Here is a 20,976-nt window from a genome sequence, read left to right as displayed (position 1 = left end):
TCCTCTTGTATTTATCTTTGGTATCCATGTGAGGCAATGAACCCTACTTTTTATACAGCTTTCATCAATGAGATTTTCTATTTTTCTTTAAAAAATCATCACATTAAATTTTTATTAGAGCTAGTAAGATTTTCTTTGTACAATTTATTCAAATTATTAACTACAACATCTTCAATAGATTTTTTCTCTTAATAAAACACTTTTTTTTCTTGTCATAATCACAACAACAATCAACTATAATGAATCTCAATTCATTATCCTGACATAATAATTTTTTTCAAAAAAAATAGATAATATTGGCTTAGGTGCATGTGCATTAATGTTGTTCCGAAGAACTTTTTAATAATGTTTTCAACCCAGCCTGACTAGTCACATTCTAACTCTCTAATCTAGGCTTTGTTTGTTTGGTGAAAAGTGATTTTTTAAAAATTAATTTTTAAATTTTTTTGTGTTTATTTGCCATTAGAAAAATTGATTAACAGAAATCACTTTCTAATCAAAGGAAAATTTGACTTGGTTTTCAGGAAAGTGTTTTCCTTATATTTTAGACGGAAAATATTTTTCAAAAGTTGTGAAAAATTTAGAAATATCATATTATTTACTGATTATAACAAATTTGATCTTCAAACTTTTGATTGCTATATATTATATTTTGAATCTTTTTTTTTTCAATTTCACCCCTTAGAATTTAATTTAATTTGATTTTTATATTAACTTTGGTCCTCATTTTTTTTTATTGTTATTTGCTTTTCTCTTATTATTTTTTAATTGAAATTTTTTATCTATCAAATCTGGTCTTCATTCTTTTGATTGTTACTTATTTTATTTGAAATAATTTATGAAATTGTAATTATTATTATTTTAATTTCATCATCTTTCATTTTTTTTATTTGTTAGATTTGATATCTATTATTTTGATTGTTATTTATTTTATTTGAGATAATTTATAAAATTAGATTTTTTTTAAATTTCATTCTCATTCAACTTTTTAATTTGTAAGTTTTGTTCCTCATTATTTTAATAAATTTAAAAAAAATATCAATAAGTTATTTTCCAACTCATTTTTCATGGCATAACCAAACACTGGAAAGTGTTTTTCAATTTATTTTTCATGACAGTACCAAACATCTGAAAATAATTCACTTTGTAGGAATTCAATTTGGAGGAATCCACTTTCTAAGGAAACCACTTTCCAACAAACAAATGAGGTCTTAACCTCACCTAGTGAAATTTCGATTTGATATTTTTTTTGAAGTGACATTTTTTTTTACTTCTTTTTGATATTCAAACAATGATATTTTAAATTTACTCATATCAACCCGAGTCACATGCTTAGCTAGTTTTAATAATTCTATGTTTTGGAGTCTATTTTTTATTTGGTTATACAATAATAAAAACTAACACTCACATTAAATCATTAAATATAACAAATAAAATTATGAAGGAGATATTTTTCCTTATCAAAATTGTCTTTTCTAATTCATGTAATTTTTTGACAACAAAAACAATTTTTTTAATTAGCATCATAGTTGATTGAATAAAAAGCAACAATGGTACAATATTCACAAAAACTATAAAAGATTTGAACTAAAATGAAAAAAATAATAATCAAAAACCTATTTTTCTTATTCATGCATTTATTTTTTGAAACAAAAATGCTTTTCATGAGAAGTATTGTTTTTGAAGCAAAAACTTATTATCATCATGAAAGCAAGTTTGAGTTATAAAATTAAAAAAAAATGATGAATCAATCATTTTTACACACTTATATGAAAAAAATTAAGAACAATAAATTTGATAAAATTATATATAAAATTAAAAATAGATGTTTTATTTTCATGAAATATTAATGACAAAATTAATTAAAAAACTCTGCATCTTAAGGTAATGCATAATCACTCATAAAGAAATCAATAACATCATCTTAAAAAATGTCTAATATTCTTAAAAACAATGGCATGATTGGATAATCACTAAAATATTATTTTAAGAAATTAGTTTAAAGAGATTTTTTGTCAATTTTTTTAAAAAAAACACAAAAAGAAAAAATATAAAGGGATATTTGAAAAAAGATCAGGCGTGTGTGAAGCTAGAAGGCCCAACCTAAGCGCTTGGTTTTTTTTTAACAGACGAACCACATGTCATCTACCTAATTTTTTTTTAAGTAGACCACACATTATCTGCCTGCCTAGGCAGACAACATGTTATTTTCTAATTGACTTTTTAGCCACTTTTAAAAATGGAGGTTGAAGCTTTTGGATCCTAGATTCCTAATTTTATACAATGATTTTTTAACATCATGAATATGATATCGCATACAAATCAAAATAAATTACTAAATTTAAAATTGTGCAAACATAACTTGAGAGAATGGAATTGAAAAAAAAATTAGTGACCTGAATTTAATAATTTTTTAAAAACAGAAAAAAAGAAATCAAATATAGACACATTATACAACATGCACAACCTTTTAAATTTAAAAGGTCGCACGTGTGTGGTATATGCATTACCTTTTTTGATGTGCATATGACATATACACATTTCAACAAATTACGTTATTTTTACAAATAAGTTTTTAATTATGTTATTTTACCAAATATAATTTTTTCCATTTTGTTATTAAAAAATCTCAAAATAAACCCTGTAAATGAAATCTGCCACTCTGCATGAATATAGAAATAAAAGCAATGGAAAATAAAAGAAAAAAGTTTAAGAACACTGGACATTAATTTTAAGAGTAAACTAGTCTTGGCTATGGCGCTTTGCTGCGAAGCTGAACTTTTTTTTTGTACAAAAAATGATTATGTATTAAAATGGGGTTAAAAAATAACGTAAAAAACTAACCATGATAAATATGTAACAACGCTAATTAGGGCTAAGTTAGCACTTGATAACAAAAGTTTAATTATTATTGTTGTTGTTGTTGTTGTTGTTATCAATAATATTTTTATTTTTATTTTTATGAAGGACAAAATTAAAAACTATAAAATTTTTGACAGAAAAACCAAGAAAAACAATAAAAAATCAAGAGCAGAGGAACCAAACTGAAATCACTATTATTACCATTGAAAAAACCAAAACCATAAGTTTGATTTGAAGAATAAAATTGAAAGAAATAAAAACTTTGTTAAAAGGGGAAAGGGGTAAAAATACAAAATCAAAAGCAGAAGAACCGTATAAAAAATTATTATATATACAAATTAAAAACCAATGGTTAAATTAAAAACATATAAAACTTTAACAAAAAGGAAAATGACAAAAATATAAAAATAAAAATAAAAAAACTGAATCTGAAATACCAAGAACATTTAAGGACCATAATGTATTTATCGGGATAGGAGAGAGAAATTAAGGGGGGGAAAAAAAAGAAAGGTCACTGACGATAAATCATGAATATTTGGAGTACACGCGCCACCTAGGATGGAAGATGAGATTACAAAGAATTAGATTCTGCGACATAATACTATTTTTTACTACTAGGAGACATTGCACGCGCCGCTAAAAAAACACGGTGTCTCCCACTCGTTGGTGCATGCACAACACGCTAACAATTGCTTCTAATTAAAAATATTATTTCAATGGTAAATCACAACATTACCCCCATGCAAACCAACAATTGAAAAAAAAAAACAGAACAAAAAAACTTTAATATCCCTTACCTCAATGCATTAAATTTCTTAGATCCAATGTTATATTTGTAATTCAACTGCATATAAAAACCAAAAATACATTTATATCCCTACACGAAACAATTGATTTTTTTACACTGAGGAGTATTTTAATTATTTTACTGCTTATTAAATACTGTATAGACAAAAATACCTTCATACAACTCACTAATAACGGATAACTTGCATAAAAATACCAAAATACTCCTAATCAAATACAAGTAATTTTTTTTGACCAAAGCCGCCACTCCATTATTGTAGTGGATAATGATGTGAATCTATGGCCACGGTGATTCGTCCATGTAGTTTTTTAGTATATTTGTTATTACAACTAATCTTTATATTCTTAAGAAACAAATAATATGGGTTCTCTAGTTACAAATATAATAGACCAGTCCCTATAGTTTCACATACCTAGTAACCTGGTCCCTCCATTAATTTTTCTTTAGAGAAATGCTGAGGTGTCACCGATAGTTCGTTAGTTTTTGACAGTGAAATGTGATTAGAGGATCAGTTAATTATTCTGAAAACTTGAGAGATTAATTTGTTAGCTTTATAAAAATACAGAGACTAGGTTATGATAATTAACTTAAATTTTTACAATAATATGCCTGAAACGCTTGTAAATAAATACGCAGTTTGTAAGGAATCTGGAAAAGATGAAAGTCATGTGTATCTGGTTCTGTTCTCTGGTGTCCAACACGCCTCGCTTGAGCCGACCTCACCTCTCTCTCTCCTCTCCTCCCCCGTCTGTCTCCGCCTCACCGTAAAACACCACCAACACCAATAAGGGCTTCATATATCCTCCAGGTGCTTACTTCTCTTTTATTTTTATTCTGTGCTATTTTATTTATTTAATTATCGGTATTATTCTAAGAGAGAATTCGATTTTAATAAATAAATAATCGGATTCGGTTAAATCCTAGCTCTTGAACGCAATTCGAAGAAAGATACAATCGACCAATTCGAATGTTTTCTTTTCGATGTGTTAGCTAAATCCGCATGAACTGATCAGCTTTTTGTCACCTTTATTATGATTATTATAATAATTAAGCTCTCAATTTTGGAACCCTAATTTTTTCTTTTTAGTTTTGCTTTTTAGTGGAAAACTGAAAATAATTCCTTTTATTTTCGCAAATGAAAAAAAAAAAGGAAGAAAAGAAAATTTTATACAGTGCTCATGCTACTGAAAATAATAATAATAATAATAATAATAATAATATGCCTTGATAACCTCCATGATGTGTCCTTTCTAATTTGAGGATTTAATAGGTTTCTTAAATTATTAAATAGCCAACTAGTGTTTTTTTTTTTTTTTTTTTTTAGAACTGCCCAGCTAATATGAGTATGGGGTGAATCTTCGTTTCGAAATGTTACGCCTAACTAACTACAATATCGTGATACTTGAGTTGAAATTTAAGAGCATGCAGAACTGGAAAACGCATGCTTTCGTTCCCTTCACCCCAAAGGCATTCTAGTGCATTGAGTTAGGAAGAACATTTTATAACTTAACTCAAGGTCAAGCATTTAGTTCGGTCAGGGTTATTGCGTTGTCTATTAAAAAATAAAAGAAAGAAATGCCATGTAAATTGTATTATTTCATCTGGGCTTGCTAAGTTGATTCTTATCAGTCCAACACTTTGCAGTTGATGAAAACATGAAATGTATCATGGTTAATACTGTCTTCTTCTTCTTCTTTTTTTCCTGGATTAATACATTTTAGACAATCTTTTTGGGATGGATTAGTGTTTCTGGCGTCTTCATGCTCTACTTGTGCTGGGGTATTTAGACTGCTGATATTCAATGGAGACTGGAAAGCCCTTGTTTTCTGATTTTGTTTTGTTTTCTTCTTCCTTCTTTATTCTATTGAGGATGTCTTATTCCTATCTTTCTAGTTACACTTTTTGCTCCCTCAAATATTTAGTTTTTCAGAAGTAAATAAATACATTAATAACAAGTGCGGGAGGATGAGAGGGGGAGGGGGAGGGTTTTTTTACAGCATGTATTTACATGCAAGTAAAAAATGGTAAGCACCTGAAAAAGGCGCTGTGCTGAATCTAATTTGGTAAGAGGTGACGAACTGATATCTAGAACATAAATTAATCTATCTACTGAAGTAAAGCAATTAAATATGTTTACAATGTTTTTAAATATTAAATATCTATTTTGATCTGAAACTGTGGACTTAAAACAAAAGGAATAGAAGTACAAGTTTGTCACTGTTATGATGCATCGATTACGGATTACAAGCGTCGCTTGAAAACATCAAGTTAAATTGAAGCGTTGTGAGTTTGTCCATGGCTTGGCTTACCAACACTCACCATCTGTTGATGTGGCAAGTTCTGAGATGGCTGACTGGTTTTTGTATACTTGGTTTTAGAAGCTCTATGAAGATTCAAGCCCAACACTTTACCTAGAATGCCTGAATACCCAAGATCCTAGCACCTTGCCCTGAATGGTGGTGTATCTTTGCTATGCCTTAGATTTTATGCATGCTACGATGATAAATTTGGTAAAATTCCTTAATAAAGAGCCTGCTATTAAATGGATCTTTTTCCCTAAGCTATTCAAGTCTGAATAATCTGATATTCCAATTTTATGACTTTGATGCGGTCTTACACCTGCTGTTCTTCTTTCTTTTTAGGGTCTATTCTAACATGTGACATGATCTTTTGTTGTGGTGATAGAAGTGGTTTGTTTTTGGTTGGCTAAAACCCCATGGATGCCAATAATTGGAGGCCTACTGCCCCCGGTGGAGAACCTGTCATGGACACGGGTGATTGGAGAACTCAATTGCAGCCGGACGCACGCCAAAGAATAGTCAACAAAATGTAAGTGTTTGTTTCCTATTATGTGGCAGTGCTGCGAAATAGCAAATTCCATATTTATAAGAAAAAAAGAGAAGAGGAAAAGGTAAATGAAAATCAGCATGACTGCCATGAGGCGACCTCAAGTATAATACACATCTTTTATATTTATTTATTTTTCATTATTCCATGGGTGCTTCACAAGAAGCAAACTTGGGCGAATCAAAATTGTTCATGGAGTAATTTTTGTTGGAACTTCTTGGGTAATCTCTTCTTTTGATATCGATCTCTGGGATGCCTGCATGAAGCTTGTTCCGCTTAAAATTTCAAGGTTAATCCATTACTATGAGCATGCATGTTTCGATTGGAAACTCAAGTTGCATCTGGACTTAAAATGAACAGTGTTGGATTTGGGCCTTCTATTTGTTTTAACTTCTATAGGGTTTAAATGATAGTAATCTTGGAGCACAAAAGCAACAAACAAAATTCAATTAGCCCAATAGTCTATGGTTTCCTAGTCTCTCATTATAAAGTTGAAGGTTTTGATGACTTAGCTCCACTCAAAACCATTTAGACAGCTACCGCTGGCACTTGCAATGGCCAATCGGTACCATAGTTTATATATTGCAGTGTGAGATAAGGTTAGCTTATTGCATTTTCATAATTGAAAGGATTTCTGTTCTTTTCTATTTCAATTATAGCACAGTATAGAAGTTTTCTTAGTCAGAAGTAAATGCAACTGTAATGTTTGCGCAGAAACATCCCTGGTTACCTGCTAATTTGATTGTATATCTTAGAACTTTGCCGTAAATGAAAGGTGCTTCTAGTTCAAGAAAATGAAGCACGAAGGTTGTATATGGGAATTTAAGACAAAAGGGTGGTCAACTAAACTCCTATACTATGCACCTTTGGAATAATATGGGGAAAGGAAGTAAAATAGATGTCTATGCAACTTCATTCCATATTTGACTTGCCTGACACTTGGTTATCTCAATATTTGTGTTTATTTTTTGGCAATTGAATCAATTTATGCATTTTTTTATATTGGTGTGGTTTATGAGTTGAGGGTTCTTTCTTGCTGCTTCTAACTTCTCTATACTTGTCTGGTCATTAAAAATTAAATGTAAAGTATTACATGTGCAGCATGGAGACATTAAAAAGACATCTTCCATTTTCTGGTCAAGAGGGATTACAAGAACTCAAGAAAATAGCCGTACGGTTTGAGGAAAAGATTTATACTGCTGCAACAAGTCAGGTACTTTCCTGATGCTAGGTTATTTAATTTCAACACTCGCTAGACTTGAATATACACATGGATAAGTTTGTAGATTTATGCATGTCCAAATGTGTGTGTAGTGTGCCCATGCTCCCTCACTATTCATTGTGTATGCAAGGTTGATTGGGAGTTCACATCTTTTTGTTAAGTCTCTTGACATGTGTTTTATTTAGTGTGACCAGGTCCTTTTCAAGTACAAGGGAAGTGGGAAAATAGCAGCTCTATGGCACAAATAAAATAATATAGTGAAGCAATAAATACATAATTAAATAAAAAGAGGGGAAACAGAAGTAGATCCTATATGAAGGTAGTGTTTGGGAACGCGGTTGAAATCGTATTTTCCAAAAACTTGAAATTATTATTTTTTGTTTAAAATTAATTTTTTAATGTTTTCAAATCATTTTGATATGCTAATATCAAAAATAATTTTTTAAAAATAAAAAAAAAATATTATTTTGATGCATTTCCAAGTGAAAAACACTTTGAACCGCAACCGCTACTGCACTCCCAAACACCTCCGAAGATGCAAAATACATAAAGCTTAGAATATCAGAAAGATAGAGTAGATATCCTCCCCCCTTCTCTTCTATGTAACGTGGATTGCTTTGAGATCTAATGTTTTGTTATTGATATCTGATTTCAGTCTGATTATCTGCGTAAAATATCTCTGAAGATGCTTGCAATGGAGAACAAGTCTCAAAGTACCATACCCAATTCTTTGCCACCCAACTCCACTGGCAGTGGTAACAAACCCCTGGATCCAGGAGGTAATAATGCAGCCAAGCATTGAATTTCTAAACATCTCTCCTTTTGTTTTAATTTTTGTGTTATCAAACTCTTTTACTTTTTATTGCTGCATATTTCTATGTATATGTCTTGCATTTTTAAAAAGTTGAGCAGTTGATGAATTTTAGGCAGGAAGTGCAGATTATTTTGCTCTCAGCCTTCTGATGCCTTGAATCAAATCCATCTTAATTCTTTCCCTCATGCCTCTACGAATAAGCTGCCTGTCTTTTTTTTTTTTTTTTGGTTGACATGGTTTTCCTTTTTGCTTTTTATCTTGAACAGGATCTCACAGTATGCAGTCTCAAGTTCACAATCAAGGGCCATCACTCACTATCCCATTGCCTGCTAATCAATCTCAAGAACGCCAGCAATTGTTGTCACAGAACATGCAGACTGGTATGGCATCTAGTGGAGTTCAAAGTTCTTCTGGTTTAACGTCAGCATTGCCTCCCATCTCCAGTTTAACCCAGACTGTCCCCAACTCTGTTGGCCAGAATCCTAACATGCAGAGTATCTCTGGTGTTTCACAGAACCCAGTGGGGAATCCAATGGGACAAGGGGTGCCCTCCAATATGCTTGCCAATTCTCAGAGACAAGGTAGGCAACTAGTTGTTCCACAGCAACAACAGCAGCCCCAAAATCCTCAGCAGTATTTTTACCAGCAGCAGTTACAACAACAGCTTTTGAAGCAGAAGCTTCAACAGGGAAATCCCCAGCACTCACTTGTGCAATCTCACGTCCAGCAGCAGCAACAGCAGCAGCAAAACCTATTACAGTCAAATCAGTTGCAATCTTCTCAGCAGTCTGGTGTGCAAACACCATCTGTTATGCAGCCTTCAATAATGCAAACGGCTCCTCTCTCTTGTCTTCAACAGAATCAGCCATCTTCTGTTCAACAGTCAACACAACCCATGCTTCAGCAACATCCACAACCAGTCCTCAGGCAGCAGCAACAACCTCAACAGACTGCTGGTATTCATCAGCAGCAGAGGTTGCTAGGCCAGCAGAATAACCTTCCAAATCTGCAGCAGCAGCAATTAATGGTTCAACAAAATAACCTATCAAGCATGCATCAGCAACAGCTGGGCTCTCAAAGTAATGTCTCCAGTTTACAGCAGCAGCAGCTGCTTGGAGCTCAGTCTGGTAACTCAAGCATGCAAACTAATCAGCACCCTGTACACATGCTACAACAGTCCAAGGTTACGCTGCAGCAACAAGCACAACAAAGTGCAGGTACTTTGTTACCTAATCAAGGGCAGCAGTCACAACCACAGCTGCCACAGCAGCAATTGATGTCACAGATCCAATCACAGCCAGTGCAGCTGCAACAGCAATCAAATCCATTACAACATGATCTGCAACAAAGATTTCAAGCATCAGGTTCCTTGCTTCAACAGCAGAATGTGACTGATCAGCAAAAGCAGTTATATCAATCTCAAAGAGCCCTTCCAGAAACGTCCCCAAGTAAGTTATTTCATACGTGCAGCTTCCTAGCCTTGCTCCAACTGTACTTTTGCAGTTTTGTGTTTTCATGTAGATTATAACTTTTGTTTTCCAATTGATGCATTTCCATCTGTCACAGAGCTTTGAGTTTATGGATAGATGAATCTCTCAAAAATATGATAATGGTTCAAGTCAGTAATGCCCTTGTTGGTAGTTCTATGTGCTACTGCTGCCATTTATGGCATTAGCATTGTCACTGCTATTGAAACCATTGCTGCAGTCACAAGCCAGATTTGCTACCACATCATGCCCTCCAGTGCATTGCACCAACTGTCTACCTTTCGTTTTGAATTTAATGGATGATAATTTAAAAATACATCTCCAATTGGACAATGCATTTGACACTAGGGGAACTAATTAGCTAACTGATTTTTATGGGAAGAAAGATGGTGGATTAACTCTATGAGGCATTTGAGGTGTGGTATACTGATAAATCATTACCTTGCTGAAAAAATCCCATGATCATCTCCTCAATGCTAATTCTGTGATGCACATGAAGTGTTTCATCCTTAACTTCAAGGAACAAGGAATGTGATGCATGGCTACTCTATATTCTATGATTGAGATGGTTGATTTTAAAGATTTTCTTGGTTAGGAGGTAAAGAGCACTTTCTGTTTGTTCAGGCTTGTAATCCTTTCTTGGCTACTTGAAATAAAAATGCGATTTCAATTTTGCTTTTCATGTTCTCAAGGCTTCTTGTAGACTTCCTGATTATTTGGGTGGTATCCTTCTTGTGTACTTCCTGCATATTGAGGTGCTACTGTTTTCATCTTTCTTCTGTCTGTTAAATTTTGCTACCATCCAATTCTTGTTTGTTGAACTGATATGACTATAGATTTCTTCTACTAGTTGAGTTACTATCTCTTGCTTTTCTTCTGTAAGAAAGTAATTGAGCCTTTATATATGTATATGTATATGTATAATGATCACTTGTGGGTGGCAGGAGCATATTGTTTTCCATAAAGTCTCTTTGATCTGACTGAACGATTATATAACTTTTATATGGAGTTTCCAAGTCCAACCCGAACTTATATTCCTACATAAGGAAATAAAGCTCATTATTCTTTTGCACTACTAAATACTAGATAGAAAATAAAACCAGACCTTTAAGATTCCATATTTACTGTGAAAATTACAGAAATACAGTTTGTCTACAAATATCACACAAAAATACACAAATTCTGATCTTTTGTTGTCTGAATCAAATTTTTTGTAGCATCCCTAGATTCTACAACACAGACTGGACATGTGAATGTCAATGATTGGCAAGAGGAGATCTACCAAAAGGTATTTTATGGAATTTACTGTTTAGTAGATGAAAATTTCAAGTATGTCATAGCCTTGCAAAACTTCAATGGAAAAAGGTCTCCTGGGATATTATGGTACAAGGGAATTTTATTCAGCTATGGTTGGGATTAGTTAGGATGCATTGTAATTTCCATAGTAAGAATGATAAATTATTGATAGATGACTAAAGGTGAAATATTCACATTGCTAGGTCAAGGGAATTGCTTTCTTGGTTCTGACACTAACAACAATTTTCTCGCGAACCTTTGTCTTTTGAACTGTTTTTTCTGTACTCCCATGTTTTTGTTGTTTGGTGAGTAAATCGATAGCTATTCACAAGGAATGCTATGGTGAAAGGACACGTGGACAGGCCACATGTGCAAGAGACCCACTATTTGCAAATCATATTATACCATATGTAAAAATTATAAAATAAAATGGGTCTCTTATGCCACATGTTAATTTGAAAAACATAAAATAAGTAAACATTAATGAAGCTTTGAGGAGAGAGAAAATAAGGGAAAAAATTAACTGAAGGCTTCATATCAAGATTTCTTACAATATAATTGTTTTTTATTGTTTTCGTTTAAACCAATTAAAAGTTTGTATTTTAAGCTTTAATGTAAGAGGCATATTGAATATTTTTTGGTTAAGTAAAACTAGAAAAATTACAAGGAATTGCATCCATGTTAGATCAATCCTCATCAAAGCTCCTTAAATTATTTAAAAATTTATGTTGATACAATTGTTGAATAATGTGTCATTTACACTGTTATTATTTTTCAATTAAACTATTTATTAACAAAATGATAAAATCATGTAATTCAACTTTGTAATTTTTCTTTAACTTGAATATGCACTGGGAATGTAGAATATATTATGTGTACATATACATGATTTGTTTTTTGTTTTTTCTTATTTTATTTCAGCAAATATCAATTGTGAAATAAGCATGTTTTGATTGAATAAGTGTAATATAAAATGTGTTTTGAGCTAATAAGTAAATAATTTAGATTGTTAATATTTTTGTATAGAACCTTTAAAATTTGGATCAATAACCATCATTCACAAGTATCTGATTTGTTATTGTTTCTGTTTAAATATAATAATAATATGAATAAAAACAATTATATCAATTAGCATAATGTTTCGATAAGATCATCATATAAAATATTAATATGGTAAAAGATATTTATATTTAAAATAATCACACTATCAAAATCGGACCATGCTAGGCATTGCGGAAGCATTGCTAAATAATATAGCTTAAAGAAGTTCACAAAGTTATGAGAAAATATATAGGTATACAACTCTACTTAAAATTGACTAAGAAATAAATCGCAGATGATGTACTTACATATTTCAAGAAGTTACTGCCCAATGGGTGGGCCTCTGACTAGTTATTATATTATTTCCTATGAGTCCAATTGGTAGTATTTCTTACTGTAATCGACAGACTTGAAATCAAGAGTGACATTATTTTTGAATGACAGTATCATATGTGAAGTGAACAGTTATCTGCAGGATCACAATCAAATTCATTCTAAACATGTGATTGATGCAAGAAAAAAATAAGTGGACCCAATCCATTGAGTCATGGCCATATCCATAGTTGTTGAATTTTATAGAAAATGCGATTGAAATTCTGAACTGTTTAGTGGCTGTTGTCTTAAGTCATAACCGCAGATTTGATGAGGACAATTCTTCTGTGCATTGGAGGGAGTTCTAAAATGGGACAACAGTGGTTGTTGATAGTGGTACATCTTAGGATCTCAAGGCTTATCAAGTGTTAATTTGTAAGGGTCATGAAATGTTACCAAAGTTGTGACATCCATTGTCTTGAGTGAGAACAGTAGAGGACAATGATGAGTAGTTTGCAGGGAGGCTAAGCAACTGAATTTAACCAGCCCCTGAATCTTGTCTGAAGGTCTATAAATTACACAAAGTCCTTTACACCTTTCCATTCAATCAATATCATTATCCTCTTTTGAGTTTTCATCTTTGACATCACTTCACTATGAAATCTGCTCTAATTTATGTCATCCTCTACTTTTTTTTAATTGATTCTCTTAAGTTTGTCCGTGATGCTTTCTTTCTGATTGTGGCACATGAAGAAATCAAGCATTTGACTGATTATGTCTTGCTGGTTGTTATGTACTTTCTAGATCAAAGTCATGAAGGAGATGTATTTCCCTGAAATAAATGAAATATACCAGAGAATTGCTGCCAAGTTACCGCAGGTAGATTGACTATGCAATTGCCCATGCATGATTCTTAGACCACCATCTTGAGCTTTTGTTTGTAGCTTAATTATGGCTTTTTTTTTATTTGTTGTTCTCATTAACATTGCCTGTCTATATCATCTGCACAAATTACCCCCCAACCACCCCAAAACCATGCATTCACACAGAAGAAGTGGAATAAAAAACATTGTTTTCAGCAATGTTTTGGTAGAAAGGGTCAATGTGATTTTCAATTCTTGTGTTTTTGTTAACTTTGTTTTCCAGCATGACTCTCATCCGCAACAACCAAAGTCAGAACAGCTTGACAAGCTAAAGGCACTTAAGACCATGTTGGAGCGCCTGATAATGTTCTTACAAGTTCCGAAAAACAACATCAAGCTTAATTTCAAAGAGAAGTTGGGTTACTATGAGAATCAGATTTTAAATTTTCTAAACACAAGCAGACCCAGAAAGCCTGTTCCTAATCTTCAGCAAGGACAGCTTCCCCAGCTTCATATGCAACCTATGCAGCGACCCCAATCTCAAGTTCCTCAATTGCAGTCCCATGAAAATCAACTCAACCCCCAGTTGCAATCAATGAATTTGCAAGGTTCTGTACCAACAATGCAGCAGAACAATGTGCCAAGCTTGCCGCATAATTCTCTTTCTTCTTTATCTGGGGTTTCTACATCACAACCAAACAAGATGAATCCAATGCAATCAGCTTCCAATTTAGATTCTGGACAAGGAAATTCACTGAGCTCATTGCAGCAGGCACCTGTAGGATCTGTACAACAGAATCCTGTGAGCAGTTCCCAACCTACCAATTTTAACACATTGTCAACACAAAGTGGGGTGAGTATGCTGCAGTCGAATATTCCTCTTCAGTTGAATTCCAATATGATTCAACAGCAGCATCTAAAACAGCAGATGCTACAAACACAACAGCTTAAACAACAGTTCCAACAGCGTCAGCCGCAGCAGCAACAGCGTCAGACGCAGCAGCAACAGCATTTAATGCAGAAGCAACAGATGCTGCTGCAGCAGCAGCAGCAGCAGTTACACCAGCAAGCCAAGCAGCAGTTGCCTGCACAGATGCAGACACAACAAATTCCACAGCCGCATCAGATGAATGATGTAAATGAGATGAAGTTGAGACAGGGGATTGGAATCAAGCCAGCAGTCTTCCAACAACATCTCTCGACAGGTCAACGCACTGCTTTCCCTCATCAACAAATGAAACCAGGATCCTCATTTCCTATTTCTTCACCACAAATGCTCCAGCATGCTTCCCCCCAATTACAACAACATTCTTCTCCTCAGATTGACCAGCAAAATCTACTGCCTTCTCTAACTAAAACTGGAACACCTTTGCAATCTGCAAACTCGCCTTTTGTTGTCCCATCTCCTTCAACTCCTTTAGCTCCATCCCCTGTGCCAGGAGATTCTGAGAAACCCATTTCTGGTATCTCCTCAAATATTGTACACCAACCAACTGTTGCACAAGCAACGGCTCCATCCCTTGCAATTGGCACTCCTGGGATATCTGCCTCGCCTTTGCTTGCAGAGTTTACCAGTCCTGATGGTGCTCATGGTGGTGCTTTGACAACTGTTTCTGGCAAGTCGAATGTTATGGAGCAACCACTTGAACGCATGATTAAAGCGGTTAGTCATGCTCTTTTTTTGGTTTTACTCTATTATTTTGGACGCACCTAGAAAAGAAAGGAAAAACCGTTAATATTTGAACATTTTCTATGTTATTTTGTAATTACAAGAAAATGATTCTGTTATTTTATTTCTCAGGTGAAATCTCTTTCTCCTAAAGCACTTAGTGCATCTGTCAGTGACATTGGCTCTGTTGTCAGTATGATTGACAGAATTGCTGGCTCGGCACCCGGTAATGGGTCTAGAGCTGCAGTTGGTGAGGATCTGGTAGCGATGACAAAATGTCGCCTTCAGGCAAGAAATTTCTTCACCCAAGATGGGATGACTGGATCGAAGAAAATGAGGCGCCATACAAGTGCCATGCCCTTGAATGTTGCATCATCAGCTGGCAGTGTAAGCGACAGTTTTAAGCAGTTTACTGGTCCAGAGACATCTGATTTGGAGTCGACTGTAACGTCAAGTGTCAAGAGGCCTAAAATTGAGGTATTACTATCGTTCTGCGTTTTAGTCTGAAACTAATAACAATGTTTGTTATATGTGGGTTTACCCCTATTCTATTTAACCTGTTGTCGTTTGCTTTCTTAATGTTTCTAATTAATGTTTGAATGTTTCTGCTCGTATATCTGGCCACAAATATTATCTTATTATGTTAAAATATTTTGTTTTGCACTTCCATAGAATGCCATAATTTTAATAATTCTCTCTGCAATTTTGAATCCCACAATTATACTTGTCACTCTAAAAATATAACACAGAAGCGAAATAAAAAGAATCTGCAGCTGGCAACAATTAAATAGTTATTTTGGCTCAAGTTCTCCGCAGTAAATGTCAAAAGAGGAAGGCGGTTTGTCATTTAATAGGGTATTCAAGGAAGTTGTACAAAAAGGATATAGAATGACAAAGTCATGATGCTAGAAATTTTTTACTTCTGGTTCGTTGTGAATGCATGCTAAGTGCTGTGTGATTGACACCTGACTCTTCATAGGAAGGCTCATTTCAGCTTTTATTCCAGCTGAATAAACAGAGTAGCTCTTCTTGCAGGCTAATCATGCCCTTTTGGAAGAGATAAGGGAAATAAATCAGCGACTTTTAGACACAGTGGTTGATATTAGTGATGAAGATGTTGACTCAACTGCAGCAGCAGCTGCTGCTGAAGGGGGTGGAGGAACCTTTGTCAAATGCTCATTTATCGCTGTGGCTCTGAGTCCAAACTTGAAAGCACAGTACACTTCAGCGCAAATGGTGGGCTTTCAAACCTGCTAATATGAAGTTAATAAACTAATATAAGTGTAATGGTTTCTCTGTATTTATTTTGGTTTATTCATGTGCAGTCAACAATTCAGCCCCTTAGATTGCTTGTGCCTACAAATTATCCGAATTGCTCACCGATACTGTTAGACAAGTTTCCATTTGAAGTCAGGTAAGATATAGGGACAAATTTGTACCATGGCTGTGCAATTTAAGCATTTTTTTCTGGGTTTCCTGAGTCTGATCACATGAGATCATCTAGATTGTCATGCTAATAGGGTGACAATACTGCCTTTAGATCAAGAAATTAAAAGATAACCCATCTCTGGAATGATGAGTAAACCTGTAAACTGTTTCGAACTGCTCACTAGAAATGAACCCTGAATGATTTTGCTTTAAGTTTATATCCACAGTTTATTTTGTTGATCGCTCTAAATATTATGCTGATCCATACTTGGAGATAATCCACATAATATTTGTTTAAGTTTTTCCTTTGTTCCACAGCTTTTTATAATCTGACGTCTAAATATTACTCTTGTTTCTGCTACAATTCGGTCTTGTGCAACTCTTTAACAGTAAAGAGTACGAGGATTTGTCAATAAAAGCTAAATTTAGGTTTAGCATCTCTCTTCGAAGCCTTTCACAGCCCATGTCGCTTGGAGACATAGCCAGGACTTGGGATGTCTGTGCCCATGCTGTTATTTCAGAGCATGCACAACAAAGTGGCGGAGGCACCTTCAGCTCAAAATATGGTTCTTGGGAAAACTGCGTGAGTGCAGCATGATCCAAAGCTGTTCTGAACAGGATTTTGTCGACATAGCAGTGGTGGAATATGTGATGGGCTGCTTCTCCTGTGATGACCAAACTTGAAGTTTTGGATTGATTGGCAGGAATTTACCAGAAGCATAAATTGCCTGAGGTTCATCTCTTTGTGAAGACTCCAAGGTTCTTGTATCATAGAATAATATTATTTGTTGTTTGTTTGTTATAATGCATTGTATTATATGTGTATTAGGTTATACTTATAATGTTCGAATATATGCTGCATTGTTTGTAACAAATTTCTAATGTTAATGTCATGTCATTTGTGAAATCTTCGTGGGGTCGGTATTAGGTGTCAACACACAGCAAATGAAACTTCACCCCTCTCTTTATCTATGCCTTGTTTCTCTCCATTTTTTTCTTTAAAAAAAACCCATCTTCAATCATCCATGAACGACTACAAAAAGAAGAGCATGACCCTAGATTTATTCATTACAAACAGCAAGATGAGAATTAGATTTTCCTTTTTTCCCCCTAATATGGGGATTTATTCATTACCCTACATTAATTTGTGTAAATTAATGTTCAAATCAATCTTTGTTCCTTCAGTAGTGTTTCTTTTTAGAGGACAAGCTTTCTCATATCTCAAAGATGGGTGCTCGCCGATTGCTACAAGACAATTCTTTTTACAGCAAAAGAACAAGAAAGGGACGCGAAGGATAAAGAAAGAATGAGAAGGTAAGTGAACCCCATCATATATATATGTAATGCTTTTTAATAAATTCAAGTGTTTTTTTAGAGCTTTGAAGATTATTCTTGATAATGTCTGCCACAAGAGTATTTTACTTGTTTTTTTATAATTCAATTGTTTCTATTAAGATTTTTGGAATCTGTTTAATAATTAGACATAATTATTAAATTCTTTGATTGGTTATGGTATTACCTTTTTGTATTATGCCTTTTAATAGTCCTTTGTTTTTAAAATCTAATTCATATAATATTTCACACGATTAATTGGCTGGTTTTTTTTTAATTAATATTAACAAAAAGCGAAGTTGTTCAATTGTTGTAGCTCTAAACTTATTGCAATGTTGATTCACACAGTCCAATTGTTTGTTTTTTTCATGTTCCCCCCCATTTTGGTCCCTTCCAAGTCGGTTTGTGTCGCAATTGGCCTTGATATATTATTTCTGTTTTCTCGTGTTGCCAGGGAAACATCCCATTGTTGAGCTCGCGCTCGATCGTGTGAAAAATTGCTCGGATTTTCCGTTTTCCAAGAGATTAACAATCATGAAAAAATGTAGCCCTTAAGAAAAGAATAGAAAAATTAGTTGTGAAATCCAAAGAGAGGAAGGAAAAAAAAAGAAAGAGAAGAAAATAATAGTTGTAAATGCTATTTTGTAGCAAGGAAGCCACCACGCACCACCACAAGAGAAAGTTTCGTCGAGATAATTTCAATGACATTAAAAAAGATCACCTTTTAAAGACAGAAAATCACACTTGCCACCCCAATGAGGTGGCTCTCCTCACACGCTAGCTCGTGCAATGCACGTGCTAGATTATTTTTTTTTAATTCAAATTAGTCTTTAATTCAATAATAGCTTTTCAATTAAGTCTCGAATCTCATCTCACCTAAGCCAAGCCTTATTCTTTCAATTTAGCTTCTAATTCTATAACACTCTTCGATTTAGTATCAAATTCCATCTGATCCAAGTATAAAGAAAGCTCAACCAAAGAAAGAATAAGGGAAGAGAAAAGAAAAAAATAGTTGCCCGACCAAATTAACACATTCTAGTAGTGTTCATGACCTGGATCATGAATTTGATTGTTAAATCAGGCTAATTGAGTGTTGATGAGAATCATTAAGCAATATTATATGATCCATTATATGTGTCAATTGGGTCTATTACAAGGTCAATAGCTAAGAAGATCAAAGAGACAATTAATGAGTTAATTCAAGATATTTGAGCCTTATTTCCTACAAAATTCGTAAATTTAACTTATTTTCTTATTTACATATGGATTAAGCTTATTTTTCTAATATGTAGTTTTACGTTAATGAGAATAATTTTTTATTCAATCGTTGGATTGTATTAAAATTTATTAGAAGATTCTAAATGTATTGTTTCCTATAGAGTTGAAGTTTTGTTGTAACCAGATATCGAGAAAGCTTTGCGATAAGATCCAAAAATTACTATTCATAATTTATAATATTTTTCTAGTTGATTTAGGATTATTTTTTTATTATTTTATTTAGAAATCTTCTGTTATTTTTTTAGTCTTGTTTAAAATGTTTTACCTAATATAAATAGGTTTATTTAGCTTGTAATTAAAGATAAATTAATTATTCAGAAATAAAACTTGTATATGAGAGCTTACTTTTACTCTTGGTTCTTCACAGAACTTTCAAAACTTATCAAATATTGCTTCTTTTTTTTTCGTGGCATTCATTCTTATATCTTCGGTTATTGCTTTGTTATAATCATCTGGTCAAGGTTTTCAACCTATACCTTCGACTCTTGATCTATTATAGTATGTGTCGGGATTTTCATCCAATAACTAAGGTTTTTTGGTTCAAGTAATTATTAAGTTGAGTTTTTTTTTTTCAATTTGATTTTAGATTTCTTATATTGTATTTAATTTTGATTGTGAGTTTTAGGATTCTTAACCTCTAGGTTCACATGTGTTTTTGTTTAATTTTAAGAGTTTTTTTTTTCTTGTTTATCAATTCTTAAATTGTTGTAACTATTAAAAAAAAAGGCAAAGGAAAAGTTTTTGTTAGATTATAATTTTTTTAAAATATATAAAAAATTAAAAAAAGAAAAAAATGATAAATTTGGTTTCTGTCATAAATTGAAATTACAAAAAAATTGATTTCATGTACTAAGAATTGCAATTCTTATTAATTTTATTCATTAGTTGGTATCATTCCTTGTTTTAAAATTATGTTTCTATCTATCTATTTTTAAATTTGGTTTAGTTCATGTCTTCATTCTTAAATAATTAATAAAATAATAGTTACAAATTTCCATTATTTTTTATAGGCTTTGTAATTATTAAAAATAATTAGATGCTCAACATAAATTAAAAAAAAAATTGATAAGTAAAAATTAAAAATAAAAAAATTACAAAGTAAGATTTTTATTTTAAATAAAAAAGTAATATTAATTGCAACAAGTACAAATCCAATCCATAAAAGTAAAGTTAAATAAATGTGATTTAGATTGCTCGGTGAAAAATGCTGGAAAATACTGCTGCTGACGTGACAAAAACTGATGATGAGATGCTGACATGGCAGAGGATGGTGACGGGCGCTTACTACTGACATGGCATGCACTGCTGACGTGGTGCTGGTGTGGTGATGACATATCGCTGACGTTGCCTGGTGAATTAAAATTCGTTGAGAGAGACTCAGGGTTTCTTGATCTGCTGCTTGCCCCGTTGTCGCTGGCGGGGGAAGATCTGGAGTGTAGGGGTGGCGTTGGACTTGGCTGCTAAAGGAAGACAATCTGATTTAGCTGGAGAAGACAATCTGATGTAGCTGGAGAAGACGATTTGTTTTGCATGTTGGTTTGATCTACTAAACTGTTGTTATGCAGCCTGCAATTCGGTCTATAGAGCTCGTGGTGGACCTCCTGCAACGTGGGGTGGCTGGCGCCTGATTTGCTGGCGTTAAGAGGTCAGCTGTAGCGGCTGGTGGGCTGGTGACGGGCCTTTCTGATCTGGTGGCGTGGCTGAGAATAGGGCCGGA

At 33.4% G+C, this 20,976-nt stretch overlaps 1 protein-coding gene across 5 annotated transcripts; it reads left to right on the top strand.

Moving 5' to 3' along the window:
* The first annotated feature begins 4,305 nt into the window (after positions 1-4,305).
* Positions 4,306-17,556, top strand: LOC7470541 (mediator of RNA polymerase II transcription subunit 15a). 5 transcript variants are annotated; one of them, XM_024593683.2, is made up of 12 exons: positions 4,306-4,478; positions 6,359-6,499; positions 7,619-7,730; positions 8,395-8,518; positions 8,820-10,001; positions 11,258-11,328; positions 13,494-13,568; positions 13,836-15,215; positions 15,354-15,698; positions 16,245-16,457; positions 16,547-16,635; positions 17,040-17,556. In XM_024593683.2, exons 2-12 carry the CDS (start codon positions 6,387-6,389, stop codon positions 17,245-17,247), a joined length of 3,912 nt encoding a protein of 1,303 aa, XP_024449451.1. In that variant the 5' UTR covers positions 4,306-4,478; positions 6,359-6,386; the 3' UTR covers positions 17,248-17,556. The 5 variants fall into 5 exon arrangements, with proteins under 5 accessions (XP_024449451.1, XP_024449450.1, XP_024449453.1 ...); XM_024593682.2 differs by having other exon boundaries at positions 6,356-6,499; XM_024593685.2 differs by having other exon boundaries at positions 6,313-6,499.
* Positions 17,557-20,976: the final 3,420 nt, after the last annotated feature.

Source organism: Populus trichocarpa, chromosome 1 (genome assembly GCF_000002775.5).
Source record: "Populus trichocarpa isolate Nisqually-1 chromosome 1, P.trichocarpa_v4.1, whole genome shotgun sequence".
Lineage (NCBI taxonomy): Eukaryota > Viridiplantae > Streptophyta > Magnoliopsida > Malpighiales > Salicaceae > Populus > Populus trichocarpa.
Note: the sequence above shows the minus strand (reverse complement) of the source record. Positions and strands in the feature narration are given on the sequence as shown.